The 22584-nt window shown below is 40.4% G+C and overlaps 1 protein-coding gene across 1 annotated transcript; it reads left to right on the top strand.

Moving 5' to 3' along the window:
- Positions 1 to 8351: 8351 nt before the first annotated feature.
- LOC125746985 (protein bicaudal D homolog 2-like) lies at positions 8352 to 22584 on the top strand. Its single transcript, XM_049021605.1, has 8 exons — positions 8352 to 8844; positions 12578 to 12790; positions 17519 to 17671; positions 17955 to 18374; positions 18467 to 19363; positions 19725 to 19876; positions 20168 to 20393; positions 20590 to 22584. Exons 1-8 carry the CDS (start codon positions 8608 to 8610, stop codon positions 20590 to 20592), a joined length of 2301 nt encoding a protein of 766 aa, XP_048877562.1. The 5' UTR covers positions 8352 to 8607; the 3' UTR covers positions 20593 to 22584.

Raw genomic sequence — 22584 nt, 5'->3', positions numbered from 1 at the left:
TTATTGAATTATTGCATTATTGAATTTTAAGTCCTCTTTTATTTTGATCTGTTTTGGATTTTAAGTTTTTAGAAGCTGCTGAACTGAAAAAAGTTGCGCTCTATCTTTGCTGCCTGTGTCCACTTTTGTCTTTTTACAGGTTCCTCATCTGTGTGTGTGAGTGTATTCTTTATTCTTGCTCGATGTTTTACCACTGTACTTTTGAGGATCATGCAATAACAGGGTCTGCTAATAACTGAACTTTGCAGTCCTCCTCATGATCTCTTCACCATTCAAGTACCACAATATTAGACCTGCGGCATTGTTTTAATTTACAATACAAAGTTATTCCACTAATAAGCTGGCTAGCTGTTTCACTGCTGGCACCAACTACATTAGACAATACTATATCAGTTACGGACTGAATCAATAAACAAAATATGCGGTATCTTATTACTGTTACACTATGCTACTCGATGAACTGTTTTATAAAAGCAATAACATACTCAAAATCATATGGCTGTACTCCAATATATCACGGCTGTGATTTGCTCGCAGGCACGAGGCCAAAGTGCTCTAAATCTGACACAACCGCACTCCTTCTTGTATGTTATTGCTTAAATGAGAAATATACATCGGCTAGTGTTCAGTCTTACATCGCTTATTTTCACCTAAACAAATTCAAATGACAGAAGGACCAATGGCCAAGGACCAATGCTAGCAGCAGAGTCTGCTAAGAGACAGAGTGCTTTATGTTTAGAAGTAGAGTATCTCTAGAGTCTCTCTGAGTTTTTGAACTGTTTTTAAGGAGGTTTGTCTCTAGGGCCTGAGCATAAAAACTTCTTGAAGAGATCTATATTTAGAAGTACTGTATACTTAGAGTGTATGGTGTGTAATTATATACTGTTTCAGATGTGTGTGTGCCTCAAAGCAATGTTTATTTATGCTTTTCAAAGTGAGCATGCATTAGGAATGAGATTACTTGTTTAAGGGAGTGATTCACTAGGGGTGCTGTGAGCTTAGGTGTTTTATTGTGGTGTTAGAGACAGTCTAATGTGTCTTTATTTTGCAGTGTGTGTTTGGGATCCATGTTTATGAACATCATTCTGTGCACATGGTATTGCGTGCCGTGCTCTGCTGAAGGGTGACCCCGCAATAACGCTCACATTTCTTTTTGCATCTCTCTGTTGGAGCTTGATTGATGCAAAGTGAAGATTCTAAAAATAGAACTGAGGTCAACAAGAGCAGTGAAATCTTTCCCACTGGGCCAGCAGCGGTCTGGCATGTCTCCTCACTCTACCAAATATAAGTTTGCTCAACTAAAGAGTTTGCTCAACTAGGGAGTTTCTTTAGCAGCAGTAGCTAGAAAATTTGCTGTATGCTTTTTTATCTCAGGGGGTTGGGAGGGCTGGTTTGTGTCTTACTAATCTTTAAGACTTGTTTTCCAGTAGGCCCTTCTAGGCCCTAACTTGGCACACAGTTATCGATTTATTCTTTGGAAATTTGATCATAGTCAGGCATCTGAAAAGAGAACCTAGGAGGACACCCAAAATAATCTTGCTATCTTAAGCTGCATGCAAGCAACTACAGGGTCACCTAGCTTGCAAGCTAACCAGCTAGGTAGTTACGATGAGTTTTGTTATTCTAGCAACAATAAGACTTCCGGTATGTCATTTCCTGTTCTTATTTCTGAAATTTAAAAGTTGAGGTAGACTTTCAAGATATGTGGAAAAAGGAAAATAACACATAACATTTAGAACTTCGTATTAAGAATCGGAATCAGAAGACTTTATTAATCCCGGAGGAAATTGCTCAGAAAAACAGAAGATATTTCTCTGTTGGAACAAATGAAACTTTAATGGTAAAATATTTAAAAAGCTGAAGTTATATGCTGAAATAGTTAGTCTGAGTATTACAAGGTACTACAAATGTATTTATTTAATTCAGGTATTTTAATTAAAGATATTTATTTGTAATTTTTGGTCCTACTTTAGTATAGGGGCATAAAACTAATTTGTAGACTCAGAATGCTATTCTTGTTAATTAATATATGGGTGTATTAACATTAATAATAAACTATTTTGTTTTATATACAGGATTGCAACTGGGTATCCACACACACAGAAACAACAGAAAACACCATTGGTTTTATCCAGGGGTGTATTTAGGGATAAATGGATAAAGTGGAGTCTTTAGTCTGGGCTAAAGTCGACAGTGGCAAGGAATAAGCTAGGAGGGGGCAGATAGCAAACTTATATAATATAAAAAGTTATTCATGACTTAAATAAATAAATACACATTTGTTTCAGAGGGTTAAAAACCATTTGTTTGAATTAGCCAGACTATTCATTAATCTTCATAGAGCATATGGGTCTCTTTACAAACCCTGCCTGCAGCAGTTGGAAGTAGCCTTTGTTTTTTTGAATGGCAAGTGCTTAGTGGGGTTTGGGTCGGTTATATGTAAAGTGCTTTGTGACAATGACTGTTTTTAAAAGTGCTATATAAATAAAATTGAGCTGAACTGAAATTGAATAGATATGTAACTGTCCTTAAGACATTATGTTTTGACCTGGTTCAGACCCCTAGAACTGAATCTGCACCCTGTTCTTATGAAGTTTCTCATTAATTGTGCAATGGAGAGTTTTTAATAAACTCAAAAACCTCAGAAAAAAATTAAAATGTAGAACTAACTTCGCATTCAAAGTGACAAGGGGTTTTCTGCTTGTGGCCAGTATGGTGCAGTTTTCTTTGATTAGCTGCAAGTGTTTCCCAGAAAGACCTATAGATTGGAGATGTCCAGATTGTAGGCTTTGCAAGCCACAGATGAGGACTTGGGGAGGCCCACAGCCTGGGAGGTTTCGAGGAACAAGAACTAGGACTGCTGCATTAAGCAAAAACATGTCATCTGTACCTTCCTGTCATATGGGTGATTTGAAATATCTAATTTGCCAATCAAATATTAGCAGCTACAGATCAGGAGCTTCAGTTATTGTTCACATCAAAGATCAGTGTTATGATCTGTGTCTGCTTTCTTCCCATTTGGCCAACAGAGGTCGCTGCTGGTGATCTCATCTCCTCCCTCTTGGGTCTCGTTCACACCTGCATCTCATTTGGTCCTCAACAATCCCTATATATTAGTATCTGCTTGTGTTCAGTCCCCTAGTTTGGTCATTGTCATTTTCTGCATCAATCTTTGTAGAAGTGAATTTTGGTGGTTGCATTAATGGCACTCTATCACTCCTCCTGCTAGTCCCGGATGTACAGTAGAATGGTGTTGCTGCAATATTTCTGTCCAATCTTGGACGGTCTGCGAAAAATGTTCATACTGTTGATGTTTCAATATATAGCGTGTTTGAAATTCTGGTTCTTAGTCTTGTTGGCTCATCTCTTTGTAGTTCTTCACCTCCAATCACCATTGTTGTTGTGTATAGACCACCTGGTCCCTACAGTAATTTTCTAATGGAGTTTGCAGATTTCTTAACTAATCCAGTGGTCACTACTGACAAGGCTGTGATTGTTGGTGATTTTAATATACAGATGGAGAATGACAGTGATCCTTTAACCACAACATTTGCTGCTACTCCTGACTCTAATGGTGTGGGTCAGAATGTAGTCGGGCCTACTCATGCCTGTAACCATACCCTGGATTTGATTCTTAGCCATGGTGTCCTGATGTAACACGTATCTATTACCCCACAGAATCCTCTACATTCAGATCATTACTTGTTAATGTTTGAAATGCAATACAGGCTCCTTTGGCCCCAGCTCTGAAATACAGTACAGTTGTTTCATAGCCTCATTATCCACAACAGCATTTTTTGACCAATTTTCACAATCCTTCAACCTTACATCTGGAGCCTCAACTGAAAATGCATGTATGTGTAAACACTGATAAATCATTTCACAGCACTCTTGATCTTATACCTCCACTTAAAAATATAAAGCATAGAGATAAGAAACCTGCCCCCTGGTACTCTGATCATACAAGTGAACTTAGACTTCACGCTAGCTAAAGTGCAAATGGTGCTCAACTAAACTAGACGTTTTTAGATCCACCTGAAAGGAGAGCCTCTCTGAATATAGACAAGCACTAGTGACTGCTAGGTCTGTGTGTCTCTCCAGACTAATAGAAGAATACAAAAACAATCCTAAATTCCTGTTTGAATCTGTGTGTTACGTCACACTCAGGCACGGACACGGACATGGAGCGGGGAAGCAGGACAGAAGGTAAAGTCGGGTAACGTGGGATTTATTAGCAAAACACGAAGCAACGCAACAGACGGTAGACTTCACTAACTTCACTGACTGGACTGGGGAAAACATACCTAACGCAGACTTAAATACATACATAATGGCAGCAACAAGAAACAGCTGGTAAACATGGGGAATCCACACGGGGCTAATGAGGGGGCGTGGCACACGGAAGGAGCGGATGATCAGGCCATGACACTGTGTCTAAGTTAACAAAAAGTTCTTCATCCATCCATCCATCCATCAATATTAAATTCAGAAGTCCCAGAAGCTCTTAGGAGTGATGACTACATTTTAATGGTAAAATAATTACGATTACACAGACCATCTGGAGCATGTGTGTAGCAGCATACAGCTATCAGTCTTCAGTCAATGGTGCCTGGTCAAATGAGTCTCAATCTCTGCTGCAACATTCAGATGATAGGGTTAGAATTTGTTGAAAACAATATGAAAGCATGGAGAAGATGCCAGAAGCATGTTCTTAAAGGCGCTGGGCCAGGACCAGCGGACCTCGTCCATCATAGACGATATTCCGTTGTAAGCGAGTCCACTATAATGGGATTTTACTGTAGTCTATGTCATAATTCCAGATCAAATGCAAGCACAGTGAGAACGGATTAAAATGAAGTACAAGAATATACTTAAAACTGATAAATATCGGTATATAACTATTTAAAGAATCGTTCACATTAAACATTTTGTGTGTATATATATATATATATATATATATATATATATATATATATATAGGCTATACAGTATCTCACAAAAGTGAGTACATCCCTCACATTCTTGTACATTTTTTATCTTTTCATGGAACAATACTAAACATATGACACTTTGGTACAATGTAAAATAATCAGTGTACAGCTTGTATATGAGTGTAACTTTGCTGTCTCCTAATCACACAGCCATTAATGTCTAAAACGCTGCCAACAAATATACACACACACATTTATATATACATATACTAGGTGGAGCACAAATACCCACCAAGAATTATGATGAACATCTGCTATTTGGCATGTTTTTACTACCCAAAAAGAAAAGATTTTTTAAATACTTGTACAAAATAAATATTCTTAAATACCCACTATTTCTGCTTTTACAAAGTCTAACACAAATGCATTTTTAACATGATTGACAATGTGAGTTTTGGATATTTTTAACCCCTTCTGCCTAAGGTACATATCTGTTACTGGCAGCCGTACTGTGGACTGTGGGGGGGAAATGACAAATTACACTGGTCAGTATGAGCTGCCATGTCTGGACCTGTTTATATGGAGAAGTTTTAATTATTATTATTATTATTAGCGTTTGAAATTTAAAAAAAAAAAAACTTTTTGCCAAAGTATATTTCTTTTATTCCTTTTTCTCGTTCTGTATTTCTCTTGAAAGATATTTTATGTATCACGACACGTGTGACCCGTCGCCACGAAATGAGTCTTTAAGTCGCACTGGTTGAATTACGGCAATAGGCCAATGTATGTGCTGTAGGTGAAAAACTTCGAGTTTTTTTTTATTTTGCAAAAACTTACTCTTTGATGTCTTTTTTGACTCTGTAGCATCCAAATTATCATTATTCTGTCATAAAGATGATTAATTCCATGTTTTTCAAAGGGTATTTTTTGATTTTACCCATGCCAATCAAAGGGTAAAAAATAAGCCTAAAAAGCTGGTAATTTCGCCCTACTTTGAGCCGTGTTTACAAAATCTTCACGTGGTCCGAATTCACACTTCCGCATATCAAAACAAAGCTTGTGACGTCAATTTTCCAAATATGGAATTCCATAATTATTCATGGATGCATGCCAGCAGACCAATAAACACCTTGGTTACGGACTGTGGTAACTGTAAACAACTGAAAATATCGCCGACCACGATATGTAACGCGCCACGCCGTTGGCTGGAGTCCGATCGAAAACGAGGCTCGATATGGTGGCGCCCATGTTTTTTTCGCAAATATCTCCAGAAATATTTATATGATGTGAAATGGCATTGTCTAAAGAAAGGAAAGTTGCCGATGCCCTCAGTTGTCTTCGAAACTGTAATCTGACTGGTATTTTGGCCCCAGCTGCCCTACAATCGATTGTCTTAGATTACTTATTGGAACCAGATGGTGATGATGCATTGTCCGAGAATGGAAGTGAAGGTGAGGCAGATTTCGAGGGAATTGATGGTGCGTTCGATTATTTCTCTCTAACTCGGACAAAAACGTCACTTCCCGTCGGAAACACGCCTCTTTTATGACGTTGATGTCGGAATTTTCTTGTCCGAGTTGCCCCTGTGACGTAATTTCAACATGGCCTCTGTGGATGACCAGGATGACCCGTTGCTACAGGTAATAGACGATCCAGAGGTGGAGGCCCCCTCTGGTGGTGATAATAATGAATCTGCTGATGATGATGCTTCTCTTGTGACTGTGAATGAGGCTGAACAAATCATGCAAAATTATGGGATTCAGACTGTTGAGCAGGACTCTGTGTCAGAGCTTGAGAAAATAAGAGACTTCAGCTGTGGCTGCAAGCAGTCGAAGGATGGAAAATGCATTAAGCTGTTTGACGAGATGTTCATTCATTCTATGCGGCTTAACATGGCTGAACTGTTCGAATCCGAGAAAGATCTGATCATCATGTCGAAGATAAGCTGCACAATAAACCAGTCTGCAATGACGGAGAAAGCAAAACGTAAGAACCAAACGGAACGTCAAAGACCCAGGATAGCATATCTCATCGAAGGGAAATCTGTGTGTCGTGACGCATTCAGATTCATGCATGCGTAAGTAAAAAATCTGCTATTTGCATTTTTCAATTCTAAATATCTGACATTAATTTTTGTGATTCCTCGGTTTAATTCTTTTACTTGACTAGACTTGTTATGACTGTAAAATAGCCTGCTGTTTCAGAAATTGCTTTCTTCATTACTACTGTTCAATATTGCTTCCTTTTACTTCAGGCTTTTTTCAGGTGCCTGACTGCTCTGTATTGATCCATGATTTTTTGTTTACCTTGATTTTTTATATTTTCTTTCAGGATCAGCCAGAACAAGCTCACAAGCTGCATAAATTGGTACAAAGAGAATGGACTCTGTCGAATAAAAAAGAAAGCTGGTGGCAGGAAATTCAACAGCAGGGTCACATATATGTAGACGACTCTTGTGAAAGGCGCTATATAAAAATAAATGGAATTGAATAATATCGGCAGATTTCGGGGTGGGGTGACGTCATCCGAATTCACAAACGGTGAACTTCGCCAAGTTTTCTTAAAATGTGAACATTTTTATTTAGGGCAACAAAGTAATCAGTGTCTTAGCGTCTGATTACTTGAATTACGTACAAGTTTAACAATAAATGAATAAGCATGATTGTCACATTGACATTTCGTTTTATTGTATTGTAGTTCGGGCGGCATGGTGGTGCAGTGTTTAGCATTGTTGCCTCACACCTCTGGGTCCCAGGTTCGAGTCTCCGCCCCAGTCACATGTTTGTGGAGTTTGCATGTTCTCCCCATGTCGTCGTGGGGTTTCCTCCGGTTTCCCCCCACAGTCCAAGAACATGCTAAGGCTAATTGGAGTTGCTAAATTGCCCGTAGGAGTGTGAGTGAATGGTGTGTGTGTGTGCCCTGCGAAGGGTTGCCCCCCCATCCTGGGTTGTTCCCTGCCTCGGGCCCATTGCTTCCGGGATAGGCTCCGGACCCCCCGCGACCCAGTAGGATAAGCGGTTTGGAAAATGGATGGATGGATGTATTGGAGTTCAAACGATATAACCATAGTTAAAATCTTCATTCGAAAAATCAGATTCATGTCCTGATGTCTTATCCTTTGTAATAAATACATTGAGAACTTCAGATTCCAGTATAAGTCACTTCATAACGGTATAAGCAAGTTTCTACTAACCGCGTGATGCTATTTATTTATTCATACATACGTACCAAAGTGGACGTTTCTGCCGGCGTCCCGTTTTTGCACAAATCCACAAAGCACTTCGGGATGTGAAGTTAACTTTTTCGTACTCCGAGACCGTTTTTACAGTTGTAGTACTTCGTTTCCCAGTATGCACTGCACGCATATTGGGAGCCACCCTAAAGAAAATCATTTCTGCCAAAAAAAAAAAAACTAGTCAGTCATTAATGGGCAGATGGATACTCAGGGAGTAAACCGCAGCTAAGGAAGAAATTTAAAATAGAAAAGTATGATGGTCGCATGCGAAGTTAAGGAGAATTTAAAACGTAACTTAAAGCGGTGCCTGGGAGCTTGTCATAAAAACAGCCATGGAATTTCGCGATCACTGAAATAAAAACTTCCAAAAGATCACTTCCCATCTCTGGGATCTCGATCTGTTATCGCTTGTCCTAACCCCTTCATCCGTACCGGCACAATATGTCCGAATCGGAGCCCATTTGGTCTGACGCGACGCTAACGGACGCCGATCCGCGGCAGCTCCGGGCAGAGATCGAGCGTCTGAACCGGGAACTGGGCGAAACCACCCATGAAAAGATGCAGGCTGCGGAGTACGGGCTGGCCGTGCTGGAGGAGAAGCAAGAGCTGCAACGGCGCCACGACGACCTGGAGCTGGAGTACGAAAGCGTGAAACAGGAGCTCAGTCAGCTGAAACAGGTACCCGCCTGCCCATGTTCACGATCAGGTACGAGGACATGCATCGGCATGAAAAGGTACCTCTGTTAATAATCTGATTTATCACGGCCATGTAGTTCTGAGCTGGCAAGCACTGTGAATAAATTTCCATAACTATATACTTTAAGCAGTTATTTTTAAAATGTCAGTTTAGGTATTCTGTATGCATTGATTTATTTTGTTTCTGAATTACACTCCATGCTTGACTAGCATCTTTTCCGTGTTACATATTTTAAGGCAGTTAGTGTACTTTTCAGTTATTAGGTAAGACCTGTTGCCAGAGAAAAGCCAGAGTATGATTCAGTATTTCAATCTGCAGTAAAGAATTGGACCCAGAGGAATGGTGAAGGAATGTCCTTTGAAGTTCCAATTATGAGGCATGTAAGAATGGGGATTTATACCTCTTGGGTGCTGTTGCCCATCAGCATAGCAGCGTCTTGCTTCAGAACCGGAGGGAGGGGAGGGGGGGGGGGGATATTACTCCTCTGTTGCCGTGTGACTTCTCTGAAACTTCAAAGTCAGAGTCCCAGCTGGCTGGACATGCTCCACTTTAGGAGCAGCAGTTTAGAATGATGTAAAAATGCTGAGAAACATAGGCGTGCCAGTCTAGAAGAGGTCTGATGATGGCAAGAAGGGAAGTTTCGGAGGCTAGTTTTATGTCTAACAAAACACATACTGAGGAACAGCCCTCTGAGGTTACACGAGGATCTGCTGTTGTATCAAATAAATCAGTAAAATTAAGTTAAAAACCAGTGGCTAATTAACAAAATAAATAAGCATTACCTGTTTGGTCATTTTCACAGTATTGCAAAGTTATGTAATGAAAGGAAAGGACCAGCCTTCAGATGCCAGATAACCAGCATCCCTAGTTTATAAATGGAGTAGGAGGTGGAGCAGGCCATGGACATTGGACAGGAAGTGACATCACTTCTACATTCCCTGTCTTCCATGTCTGAGTGGGTGAGGTCATTAGACGACTGCTCATCTGACAAACTCATTTTTCCACTGAAACACAGTGGACCTGAATGGAAACATCTGTTTATTTCCATGACAATGAAGCTTGGTTTTATAGACAGAGAAAAAATACAGTGTACCTCATACATGACTTGCATTTTGTTCCATTGCTTACACAGTATTCACTCATATTTACATTTGTTCATTTAGTAGATGCTTTTTTCCCCAAAGTGACAACCAATTGAGATAGCAGGGTCAACCAGTTACAGGAGCAATTGGTGTTAAGACCAATCCAGACATGAGGGAGGAAAACAGACAATATGGTATCCCCTTCATCTTTTTATTGCAGTATTTTCCAACAAGAGTACATGGGGTTCCTGCTGGACTAATGAAGGGGTATAAAAGAGCAGATTATGCAGGTCCATGGCACAATCTAAAGTATCACAATATATCTTAATAAAATAAATAGTATATAGTATATAAGCACTCATAGAAAAAAATAGCAAAATCACAGTATTGTGAGTGCATTTTTAACCCTGTTACCTGAGCAAGAATATCAATATTTTCCACTGTGAGTGGAAAGCCCCAATCAGTGAAAGTGTGTTCCCTATCCCTAAACCCCTGAGGGTTAAGTTACCATAGGGACCATCAACAGACAGCCACTTGTATTCTGAAAACAAAGGAAAATTCTCCTGATAAGAATGACCACATATTTGTCAGTTAAAAAGTAAAACATTAAAACACATTAATATAAAACTGTTATTAGGCTATTGGAATTACCTGTGGAGTTACACAAAAATAATCAACACCCACGTGACATCTCTGAACCAATAAGAAAACTGTATTTACCAATACCGTGGTACAGTAAGCCCTCGTGCATTCATAGATCCGCAAAAATTGAATTGGAACCGAACTTATTTGCATCCGCGATTTTTCCGCACATCTGCGAAACCCTCAGAAACCTCTACAGAAGTATTTATGTTTCATTTCCATAGTAATTTATAAGTTTTCATGCTTTTAAGTGTAAAATTGGTAAGACAAATATTGTTAATGAAGATTCTACTGTGTTTTTGGGGAAAGTTCAAGACGTACAATATAAATCAGTTAAAAAATCCCTTTAAAAACGTTCCATTTCATGTAAATACTATACTGTACCTTTAAAAGATGCGAATTCCATTCCCCTTTGGAACTGTCATGACCTGCTCGTCCGATCCTCCCGTATGCCACGCCCCAATCTACCTCGTGTGGAATCCCCGTGTGATCAGCTGTTTCGAGTTGCTGTCATTAGTCTTGTGCAGGGGCGCCACTAGCAATTTTGGGCCCTATGACAAAATATGAGGTTGGGCCCCCCTACCACACCCATTCAGATCTCTGGGGGCCCCTAAAGGGCGTGGGCCCTTAGAATTGTCCCAACTTTCCCCCCCTTAGCGGCGCCCCTGGTCTTGTGTATTTAAGTTTGCGTTTAAGTATGTTTCTCGGTTCTGGTCATTAACATCATTTTCAGTTTGCTGCCTATTATGTTGTCCTGCTTGTCTTTACTTTTTGATTAAACCCGCGTTCCCCAAATCCTTGCATCCTGTGCCTGCTTCCCCGGTCCGTGTCCCGGCAATATGTTACAGGAACACTAATGGTTAAATAAATATTAGAAAATAGTTAAATTACTATTTTGTAATCGTAAGTACACATTAATGTAAATTCAACGCACAAAAATATAAATTTCTTGAAAGGTGCTAATGTTTATTTAAATTGCAAATGCGTCCCGGGTTTCCCTCTCGAGATGATATAATGATATAAACACTGAAAGGGTTTGTTTACTAATTTTACCTTACTGTGAATGCAAAAGAAAATGGCAGCCAATGCCGTGTTCTATGAATTAGTAGGGGTAACTTTAGTATACTGTACTGTAAATGTGCTGGTGTGACAAATATCCGTTAGGCGATACTGTACTCTATTTTTACATCAAACATTTGTTTTTTTTAAAGGTAGTGCACTACTTATTAATGTATAACTGAAATTAAAGTGTTTCGGGAGCATATTTAGGGTTTAAACAATAGAAATAAGCACATATTACCATTTTTAGTGACTCTACCAAACATCCGCAAATCCTCCTCATTCGCGACGTTTTCTGGAACGTAACCTCGCGAATGTCTGAGGTCTTACTGTATAATCACTACTGCCAAATATTTTAGGTCAACTATGTGCTTATTATATGAACAATAATACTATGCAGTCATAAAAATATAATCCATGGACTAGCAGAGGATCGTGGTAACCCTCGTGTATATTCCTGGCGACATAGGCCTAAAGGCAGGAGAACACCCTGAACAGGATGCCACTTCATTGCAGGGCCCATGTTTTGTGCAAATTAACAGGTTGCTTGTTCTCCATTTTTGCTTCTGTTTTTATTACAATAAACCCTATTGTTGTCGCAAGTTCTCATCCCATACTTGTGGCAAACCTCAAGCCTACAACATGGTGCGCGTGACTGAGATCCTCAAGTAAAATCTGGTTTTACTGTGATTTAAGCAATATCTTAACTACAAAATCATAATTACTGTTGAGGTCAGAATCAAGTTTGAGGAATTCTGTAGCAAAACCAATTCCTACTAAACAAACACCATGATACCTGTCCCTGCTAACTTAACATGCTGTCTTGTCCCAGCTAAGATGAAGGCTGTGCCGATATTGGTCTTGTCAGGCTCACTGTTGCTATGCCATGTTATGATGTCATAGGACAGCTTTGGTGTAATTGTTTGCACAGGCTTTCGGACACGCCCATTCCAACCACAGGAAGGTGACGGCGGACGGAGAAAACCGCGAGGAATTGCTGCTGCAGGAGACCGCCTCAAGACAGGCATTATTTGAGCAACGCCAGCTGGACCTCCAGGTGGAGCTGAGGCAGCTACGGAGTGTACTCCTCAGTACCCAGGCTGAGAATGAACGTATGGCAGCAGTCATCCAGGATTTGAGGGAGGTTAGTCAGAAACCCTGAGCTCCATGTATGTGTGTGTCTTGATTTAGCTTGATACCTTAACACAGCATGTGTACATTTCCTGGAGTTGCAGCTGGCTTTCTGTGAGGATAGGTGTGTCGTGTTCATGGGTTATCTAGTGAGCAAAGTGCAATATGGCGTTATTGGCGTTTCTGCATGACAACTAGATGCAAGATGTTGAAGTTCATCCATCCTTATTCTTACTCAGCCAGTGATGAATTTGTTTCTGCTCCAGGGTTGACTGAGCAGAATAAGGGAATCCTCCAGAATTTCCTAATCCAGGCAAAAGACCTGCTGTTTCAACGAGTTCTTGGTGTTTCATTCTAGATGATGTATGTGTGTTTAGTAGCATTTCAGATGTTATGCTAAAGTACCTTATATAGTTTAAAAATACACAGAACAGTTTAAAAACACAAGAGTTCTCACGAGTTTTACAACACAGGATTAGGTGTTTTGGAATAAAAGAATAAGTAGCATTGGGCGGCGTTAATAGTTGGCAGGGCTTTGCACATCTGAAATGTCCTTGAGCTGCCAGGCCTGAATCTAACCTTCAGTCTGCATTGCCAGGTGCTTCCTCAGGGGCTTCTATAAGCAGCGACCACCGGGCAAAGAGATAGCAGTGTTAGATTACAGATCTCTGATTTTCACCATTGTGGCTCTGCTTAAGGTCAACACACTTGTAACTCATTGATCCATGAATTAACGCAAATGTTACATGGATTGTAGCTACATATTGCAAAATTAAAGTCTGGGGGAAAAATAATAATATTCTGTGGTCTTTTGTTATAAACTGTTCTTTGTCAGTACTTAGTCTGCGCAAGTTTTCTAATATTCAGGGAAGTACAGGTGTTTGTTGATTTGCATCTACATTTGGAGCCTGGACTGCTGCACGTAAGTCAATATGAGCGCATTTGGATAGTTATAGGTGATGGGCAAGACATTAAGCACTGTAATATATGCACAGTGCTCTACAGCAAATGACGATGTAAGTAAATAATCCTTAAATATATATATATATATATATATATATATATATATATATATATATATATATATATATATATATATATATATATATATATATATATATATATATATATATATATATATATATATGTGTGTGTATATATATATATGTGTGTGTATATATATATATGTGTATGTATATATATATATGTGTATATATATATATATATATGTGTATATATATATATATATATATGTGTATATATATATATATGTGTATATATATATATATATATATATATATATATATGTGTATATAAAAAGGCAAATGTATATTTTATATATATAAAAAAATGATTTTCCAAACCGCTTATCCTACTGGGTCGCGAGGGGTCCGGAGCCTATCCCGGAAGCAATGGGCACGAGGCAGGGAACAACCCAGGATGGGGGGCCAGCCCATCGCAGGACACACTCGCACACCATTCACACACACACACCTACGGGCAATTTAGCAACTCCAATGGGGACATGGGGGGAACATACAAACTCCACACACATGTGACCCAGGCGGAGACTCGAACCCGGGTCCCAGAGGTGTGAGGCAACAGTGCTAACCACCGCACCACCATGCCGCACCCATAATTATATAATCACAACACATAACAAAAAGAGGCACAAAATTCCTAGTGTTTTGTAAGTTACTGAAAATGAGTAATTACGTTTAGTAGTTACTTAATTAAAAAAATAATTACATTACTTTATTAATTACTGCATATAATTAAGCAATAACATATAAGAAGGATTGTAGCCGTACTTCAGTGAATCATGGCTGTGCTTTAGTGGTACGCATGAGGCTGGAGGCCGAGTGCCAAAGATAATCACAGTGATATATTGGAGTACAACCACACTCCTCGTATGTTATTGCTTTTATACAACAGTTCATCAAGTAGCATTTATAAGGTAACAGTAATAAGGTACAGCATATTTTGTTTATTTATTAAAAGATTTCCGCACCTATGCAAAACAAATAAATAGTTCTCTCAACATTAGCGAAGTGGGATGGGCTATTGCGTCCAAACCTTCCACATACCTGGAAAATTCAGTGTATAACTGATATAGTTTTGCTAATATTGTCGGTGCCAGAAGTGGTGGCTTAATGGATGGGGACGTGCATTTGTAATTGAAAGATTGCTGGTTTGAATCCCTGACCAGTAAGGAACCACTGAGGTACTCTGAGCAAGGTACCGCCCCCAAGCACTACTCCTGGGGTGTTGAATTAGCTGCCCCCTGCTTTGTCACATATGGGTTAAATGCAAAGAACACATTTTGTTGTTGTGTGCTGTGGTGTGTCAGCAATGACAATTAGTCACTCATTTCTAAATTATATAAACTTAAAATCTGAAACGGATCAAAATACATCCAACAAAATCGAATACATATGAACCTTTACTTTACTCTCACTTCCATCTACAATAATTTTTTAAACTTTTGGAAATGTGGGCTGATTCTCAAAAGGCACAGAACAAGTTCCAGCCCAGCACCATGTCCATGTTACTGGAAATGAGGTATATGTAGCATTTTTCAGATACACCTGTAAAGCAGAGTGATACAGCTGATATCCGAGTGTAATCATAGTCTGACAACTGCACTCATAGACCCCTCTTGTCCAGCCAGATGTCTTGGTCGGAACTAACTATAAAATTATTTAGTTACTTGGGAAAGTAACTTTTAGATTATTTCAACTCTCTTATAAATGCATACCCAGACAGCACACATGTCGCCAGACATTGCTTTAAGATCGTAACATTGCTAAATGACTGTGTTCCAATTAGAAACTGTATGCATTCATGTGGGGTAAACAGAACAAATCTACCCTATTGTAGAGGTTTTCCTGTAAGCCTCAGAATGCATAGCTTTCAGTGGTCCCTGCAGTTGGGTGATGTTCCCGTTTATTCCAAATCTTTGGTTCACATAAAAAGGACCTTTTGCTTTAATCTGCAACACTTGTGCTGTACAATGTGCTGGCGGCGTGCTGTTTATACCATCCTGCCTACAGGTGCTACGGTTAGAACCGTGTTCCCTCCACCATCCTCCGTCCAAGCGGAAAACACCCATTCCTACTCACCTGTCCTCACGTGATCAGACCACCCCATGCAATACACCCTCCAGTGGCCAAAATACATAATACACCCCAAAGTTATGAATGGCTCCCACACCTACTGTATAGAATATAAACATATATAGTATAAACCTATTGTGGGTTATATATCCTAATAGCAGTAGGTTAAACATGGTATATTGAGCTGGTTAATATTGTGTTGCTGTTGAAATGCATTGCACAACCATCAGGGGGATTTAATATCAATGTTCAGTAACGATGATTTTGCAGCATAGAGATGCTTTACTGATGGATTTTTCAAGCATTGCTGTGATATCGCGCCAATGCATGTGTGCTCTCTGGGTAGTTGTATTGTTGTCGTGTTGGTTCTGTAACAGTGTGAGACAATACAACTGTCAAATTTTACCTATCACTGTACCTATAATATCACCCCTTTCATTGAGCCACCGTAAAGTCGGATCACATTAGATCATAAACAGAATATTAGGGGAATAGGCTGCACTTGTCCATTAATATCTTCATGCAAGAAAAAAGTAGCAAATAACAAACCCATTTAAATTTCAGTGCTTTTCATTAAATTTTATTGCGTTATTTGATTTGAAAGGGTAATTAGTTACATTACTCATTACAGCCGAAAGTAGTGTAATTATAGTAACACGTTACTACCAACACTGCAAATTGCACTACAGAATCAAAAGATGCATACTGTAGCAAACAATGGGAGCTGAGACTGATAAAGAAAGACTGATAAAAACTGCGGTGAAATAATTTATTGTACAGTAGGTTGCTTTTTATGTAATGAAATAGTGCAGTACAAGTACTTTATCTATCATGTCTGCTTTTTGAAGCTATCCATCACGTATACATTACTATATACACACTATTGCAGGTTTAATTTGGACAGGGGTTACATATGTTATCATGGGATGTAGTGCTGCCCATTCTGTTGCGCTTGTTACAGTAAGCAATGTACCTGCTTATGTCCTACTGCGTCTGCTGTCAGGCGTCTCTCAAACAGTGCATATAACTTACTATGGACCTTGGAAATAAAGACAATTGGATGTTACTCGATGGGATGTAAGTCAACAGATACTAGTATTTAGGCAATCATTTTTTTTAAAAGTCTGATGTAAATGTCACCGGAACTGGATATTCTCCACATATGGGTGCCTCAAATTCTCTATTGGCATCTAGTCAGCTGTGCTCATTTCCGTCCTGCCTTGTCTGAGCTGATACTGTAAATATCACCGAAATATTTATGTTTAGCAAATCCTGAGTCTGTCCTTTATTCATGGTGAATATCGTAGTCTCCCTCCAGTGTTGCCGGAAGGTTGTGGGAATGCACTCGTCTGACCTTCAGAACCAAGTTGTTTGGATTGTGTCACATTTTTTTTGTATATAGTACATAGCCACATTTTGTTGCCATGATTCTTTGTAACCTTAAAATGCATCACTTCTTTAAGAAGCATAATTCCCTATGACTAAAAATACACCTTCTCTTTTGTACAACTGCACAATGTTCTTCTCCAAGTTTCATTCCATAACTGGAATGTCTGCATCATCACAATGCCACATTTGTTCTTGTTGTACCCTCCCCAGACTTGGTTTGCTCTCCCTCTCTTCAGGTCAACCAAGTGGGTGATGTGCAGCGCAGTCGACTGCGCGATGAAATCAAGGAATTCAAGTCCCGGGAGGGCCGGCTGCAGCAGGATTTCACAGAGCTAGAGGAGGAGAACATTTGCCTGCAGAAGCAGGTGTCGCTCCTTAAGCAGAATCAGGTGAGCATGGATATGGGCAGAGTTGCAAGCTTTTGGTCCTAAAGATGCATCAGGAGAGCTAAAGTCTGTTGTATCAGCATGCAATATATTGGTATAAAGGCAGATACATTTGCCTGCTATTCTTACAAATGCATTTGCAGATTTTTTTGTGAAGTTACTCCAAGCTAAATCCCTTCAGATAGTTAAGTTGTGCTTTATGTTGTTGCCACGAAAGATTTCTTTTGTCATGTGTAAAGTAATAACTAATAATAATTTTCTAGTCTGGCCTATCACCTCTTCTTAGGTGGAGTTCGAGGGCTTGAAGCATGAGACCCGGAGATTAGAGGAGGACCTTCAGTTTCTGAATGGTCAGCTAGAGGGTGTCATGCGGCTGAAGGAGATCACTGAGCGGCAGCTGGCTGAGGCTCTGGAGACAATCTCCTCAGAGCGTGAGCAGAAGGCTGCGCTGCGCAAGGAGATTTCCCAGCATCTGGTTGCCAGTTCTGTGTCCCCATGTTCCCTGAATTTGCCCGTAGATGGGCTCAAGGCCAGTGCTGAGGAATCACCTGATGCCCACGACAGCAGCTGTGGCACGCCAGCGAGCCGTGCTGAAGACACAATGGTAGAGGACGGGCGCTTCCATCCTGCCCCAAGTTTGGTGGATGAGCTACTGAATGAGCTCAGCATCTCCGAAATCCAGAAGGCGAACCAGCAGCTCCTGCAGGTATGTCCTTAGCCAGCCGCCGCTCCATAGGCCATACCTGGTTAGTCACTGTGGAAACACGAGGGGGCTGAATGGTTTCCTGTGTACTGCAGGTGGAGAGGGAGAAAGGGGCCCTCGTGATCTCACTGCAGGAGTCCCAGGTTCAGCTCAAACATACCCAGCAGGATCTAGCTGAGAAGCAGGAGCATTTGTGTCGCCTTCAGGAAACTCTTAGTGCCATGAGGAAACTTCAGGCAAGCAGAAGTCAAAAGAAGATAGCTGATGTAGAGCTTGACAATCAGCAGGATACTAGTGACTATGACCTGGACCTTGATGGGCCTGAGATTCTGGCATGCAAGTACCAACTGGCAGCTGCAGAAATTGGGGAGCTGAGAGAGGAGTTGGAGGGACTGCAGGCCAGACACCAGGATGAGCAGGCCCGATTTGAGAAGGAGAGGATCGAGCTGGAGGCCCAGGTACAAATGTTGACAGCGAGGATGTCAAGCCTAGAGGAGAGTAATCGCTCAGGGCATGAGAAAGCAACACATCTGTCACAAGAGCTGGAGTGCATGAGCAGGGAGGCGAGAGAGTGGCATGGTAACCTCAGTGTGGCCCAAGAGGAGATGGCGGCCTTCAGTGAAGAGCTAGCCAGCCTTTATCACCATGTGTGTATGTCCAACAATGAGACCCCAAGCCGCGTCACGCTGGACTTTTACAGACAGGGTGTGGCCAGCAGCCAGCCCTCAGAACCTGATTCAAACTCACAGAATGAACCTTCGGATGTGTGCAACCTGGGTGCTATCATCCGGAAGCAGCTGAAGCATCTCCAGCAAGCTGTGGACCGTGCCGTTGAGATGTCCCGTCAACGGGGAGCAGAGTCAGGGGCGTGTCTGCCAGCAGATTGGGACCAGGAAGCCTGCATGGAGGAGATGCTCAAGCTCAAGGCTCTGCTGAGCACCAAGCGTGAGCAGATTGCCACATTGAGGGCTGTTCTGAAGGCTAACAAGCAGGTGAGGATGAGGACGTATGACCTTCCGGTAGCTCATAATGACACAAAACAGGATGGTGGAGATTGTAGGGATGGTGTCAGATTTATCTATCAAGGAAGCTGATATTGCATGCTCTGTATCTCATTTAATGTTGATTTTCGTCAAGGCAAATGATTATACCCAGGTCATTTATGGGTAAGTCATTGGTTATTGTGAAGGTCAACAATCATAAAGAAACTTTTGGGACAACAGCTTTAGCCAGATAATCATTATAAGGCTATAGGTCACAGAGGTCTGAAGTCAAATCCAAGGAAGTTCTGTTGATTGATTGGTTTGCTGGCTGGGGCACTGCCTACCTGAAGTGCAGCTTTTGACCACTTAGACTGCTGAGGTGGCCCTGGCTAGTCTGAAGAGCAAGTATAAGACTGAGAAGGTAATGGTGACAGAGACCATGACAAAGTTACGCCAAGAGTTGAATACCTTGAAGGAGGATGCCGCCACCTTCTCTTCACTCCGAGCCATGTTCGCCACACGGTGAGTGCATGACTGCCATGTGGTCTGGGCTGTTGATAGCAGAAGCATATTAAGAACACACAGTAAGCGTGAATAATGGAAGAGATTTTTATAAGAATCTTTACCATCTTGTTCAGTCTAAGTAAAGACATGCATCTGTTTGTAACTCTTGGTGTAATGGTCATGTGTGTTTGATCGGTGATCATGTGACCATGTTTATGCATATGGAATGGTATACAATAAATCAGTATGGAAAAAGGTATATGTATCTGCACTTCTGTTCATGTTTGCCCTGTCATATTTGTACTCTAGATGCGATGAGTATGTTGCTCAGGTGGATGAGTTGCAGCGCCAACTGGCAGCAGCGGAGGAGGAGAAGAAGACCCTGAACTTGCTGCTACGTATGGCTATCCAGCAGAAGCTAGCCCTGACCCAAAGGCTGGAGGACCTGGAGTTCCACCAAGAGCAGTCAAGTCGGGGGGGTCGTGCCCATGGTAGGGTGCTGACAGGGCGGGGCAGGGCTACCTCGCATTCTCGCGTAAGTCCTTCATACTTTGCTTTAGCCTCCAAGATACTTAGCGATGGTGCTCAACATTCAGTTACTATTCACTTCCTGCAGCTGTGTGTTAATAAAATCAACCTTCTTTGTCCTTTGAAAATTAGTCTTTTATCCTGTATATTACTGATAATGTATAATACTATCTATCCTTTTTGTATTTTTCCTCATTGTGCAGTAAGGTATAGGCACCTCGATGGGTCCTCTAGCTCCAAGTGGCAGCTGACAGCTGGTCTGTCTCCACCATGACTGCTGGGACCCAAAGAAACCACAGTGCCACATTATCCCGACTGAGTCACTGTTACCATAAATACTCACCCAGTTCTTGATGCCACAAGTTGCAGGAATTTGATGCGCACCAACAGCTGAGGACTCATCAGGACGATCCATGGTCCTCAGTTTGGCCGTAATTTTTTTTTAGGCTTTCTACCAGTCGTTCTGCTTCCTCTGTATTCTCTAAATTTATTTGGCTTGTATGTTAACCAGTTGACCTGTTTTCTGTTAATACATTTATAATTTTTTAACAGTCATTATATGTAGTCAGTCTTTTCATAAGCCCGAATCCATCTTCAGTATTAATTCAGGACTGTGTTAACAAATAGTTGTAATTTGTAGTTCATAACAATGCATGGGCACTCTGACTGGCCTTTGGCTACGTAGCCAGATGTGTAACAGGGCTGGATCCCCTTTCTGACATTACACAGAACTTCCTTGCCATTTCAGAGATGGTCTGATCGAAAGTCACTCAGATCTGAATCTTTATTCCAGCCCATTTTTTTCTGCATTCAACATTTCAAGTCTGAGTACCAAATGTTAGCTTACCGTCTAATATATTCCAGACTTTAACACACCTTTTCTACATGATAGTCAATTCGTTTTGGCCCATCGATATATGTGTAATGTGAGTTTTTTTGTTTTCCTTTTTTATCTGGACAGTGGTGTTTGCATAGCATGCAAGAGTTTTCATGTTTTCTCCATGTAAAGTAGTGGGAAGAACAGTGAGATTGTACTGTGTGGGGTGGCAGTAACTTCTGTCACCTTTGTGGTAGTGATACATATTTACTGACACATCACAGCTTACAGGAGCTATGCAAATGCCGAACTGGTGCTCTTACCTTCCTGAAATTTGTTGTGTAGGTCAATTTCAAACTGCACACAGGGTGAAATCATTTACATGTTTATCACTAATGTCTTTCACTTGTTTTATGAACAAAACTATATATTTTTCTAATTTTACCCAGTGTTGATTATTATTGTCAATGGAAAAAATGGGAATTTAGCAGTATGTGTTACAATAATGACAATACTACATAACTCTGTAGCCTTTTTGTAATGTAGCAATAAAGAAAACTGACATACCTGCAATTTTAATGTAAATATTAAGTATTTCGAAATCAATATTACTCCAAAAATGGCCATTTTCAGTGAAGAAAATTTTCAGCATAATTTATATTCATACTAAATCTCTAAAGACCTTTAGGATCTTTGGTCCGATTATTACATTATTAAACCATATGAATCTAAATTCCCAGTGTTGTTACAGAATTGTGTTTAGAGTTCTGAAAATGGGTAGCATGGTGGCGCAGTGGTTAGCACTGTCACCTTGTTACTCTGGGATCTGTGTTCAAGACTCCACCCAGGTTCCATGTGTGTGGAGTTTGCATGTTTTCCCCTTGTCGTCGTGGGGTTTTCACTGGGTACTCACAGTCCAAAAACATGCTGAGACTAATTGGAGGTAACAAATTGCCCATAGCTATGCATGTGCCCTGCATTGAGTTGGCACTCCATCCTAAGCACTAAGGTCATTGTTTAGTCCAAGTTGCTTTATTAATTTAAACTTTTGCATTTTGCAGAGGGCAACCTCATTTCTGTTTGTTACTTTTATAATGGGTCATACAATGTTTGATATTTATTTGCGTGGTCATGGTATGAAACTAGGCTCTATTGCAAAGCCAGATGCCATTTATTATGAGATTTAAATATAAAACTGTGTGAAAGACAATGGAACTTCAGTGGAAAAGAAATGTTCCTCTGGGAAATGGCTATTAACTGTTACAATAACAATATAGAAAATATTGTATTTTTATACAAATTTATTGTTGGTATTTATTTCAAATGTTTTTGCAAATAACCTGCTATTTTAAAATATTATTAAAGTTATGAAAATGCTAAA

The sequence above is a fragment of the Brienomyrus brachyistius genome, chromosome 8, assembly GCF_023856365.1.
Source record: "Brienomyrus brachyistius isolate T26 chromosome 8, BBRACH_0.4, whole genome shotgun sequence".
Classification (NCBI taxonomy): Eukaryota; Metazoa; Chordata; class Actinopteri; order Osteoglossiformes; family Mormyridae; genus Brienomyrus; species Brienomyrus brachyistius.
The sequence above is the reverse complement of the archived record's forward strand: the minus strand, read 5'-3'. Positions and strand labels throughout refer to the sequence as shown.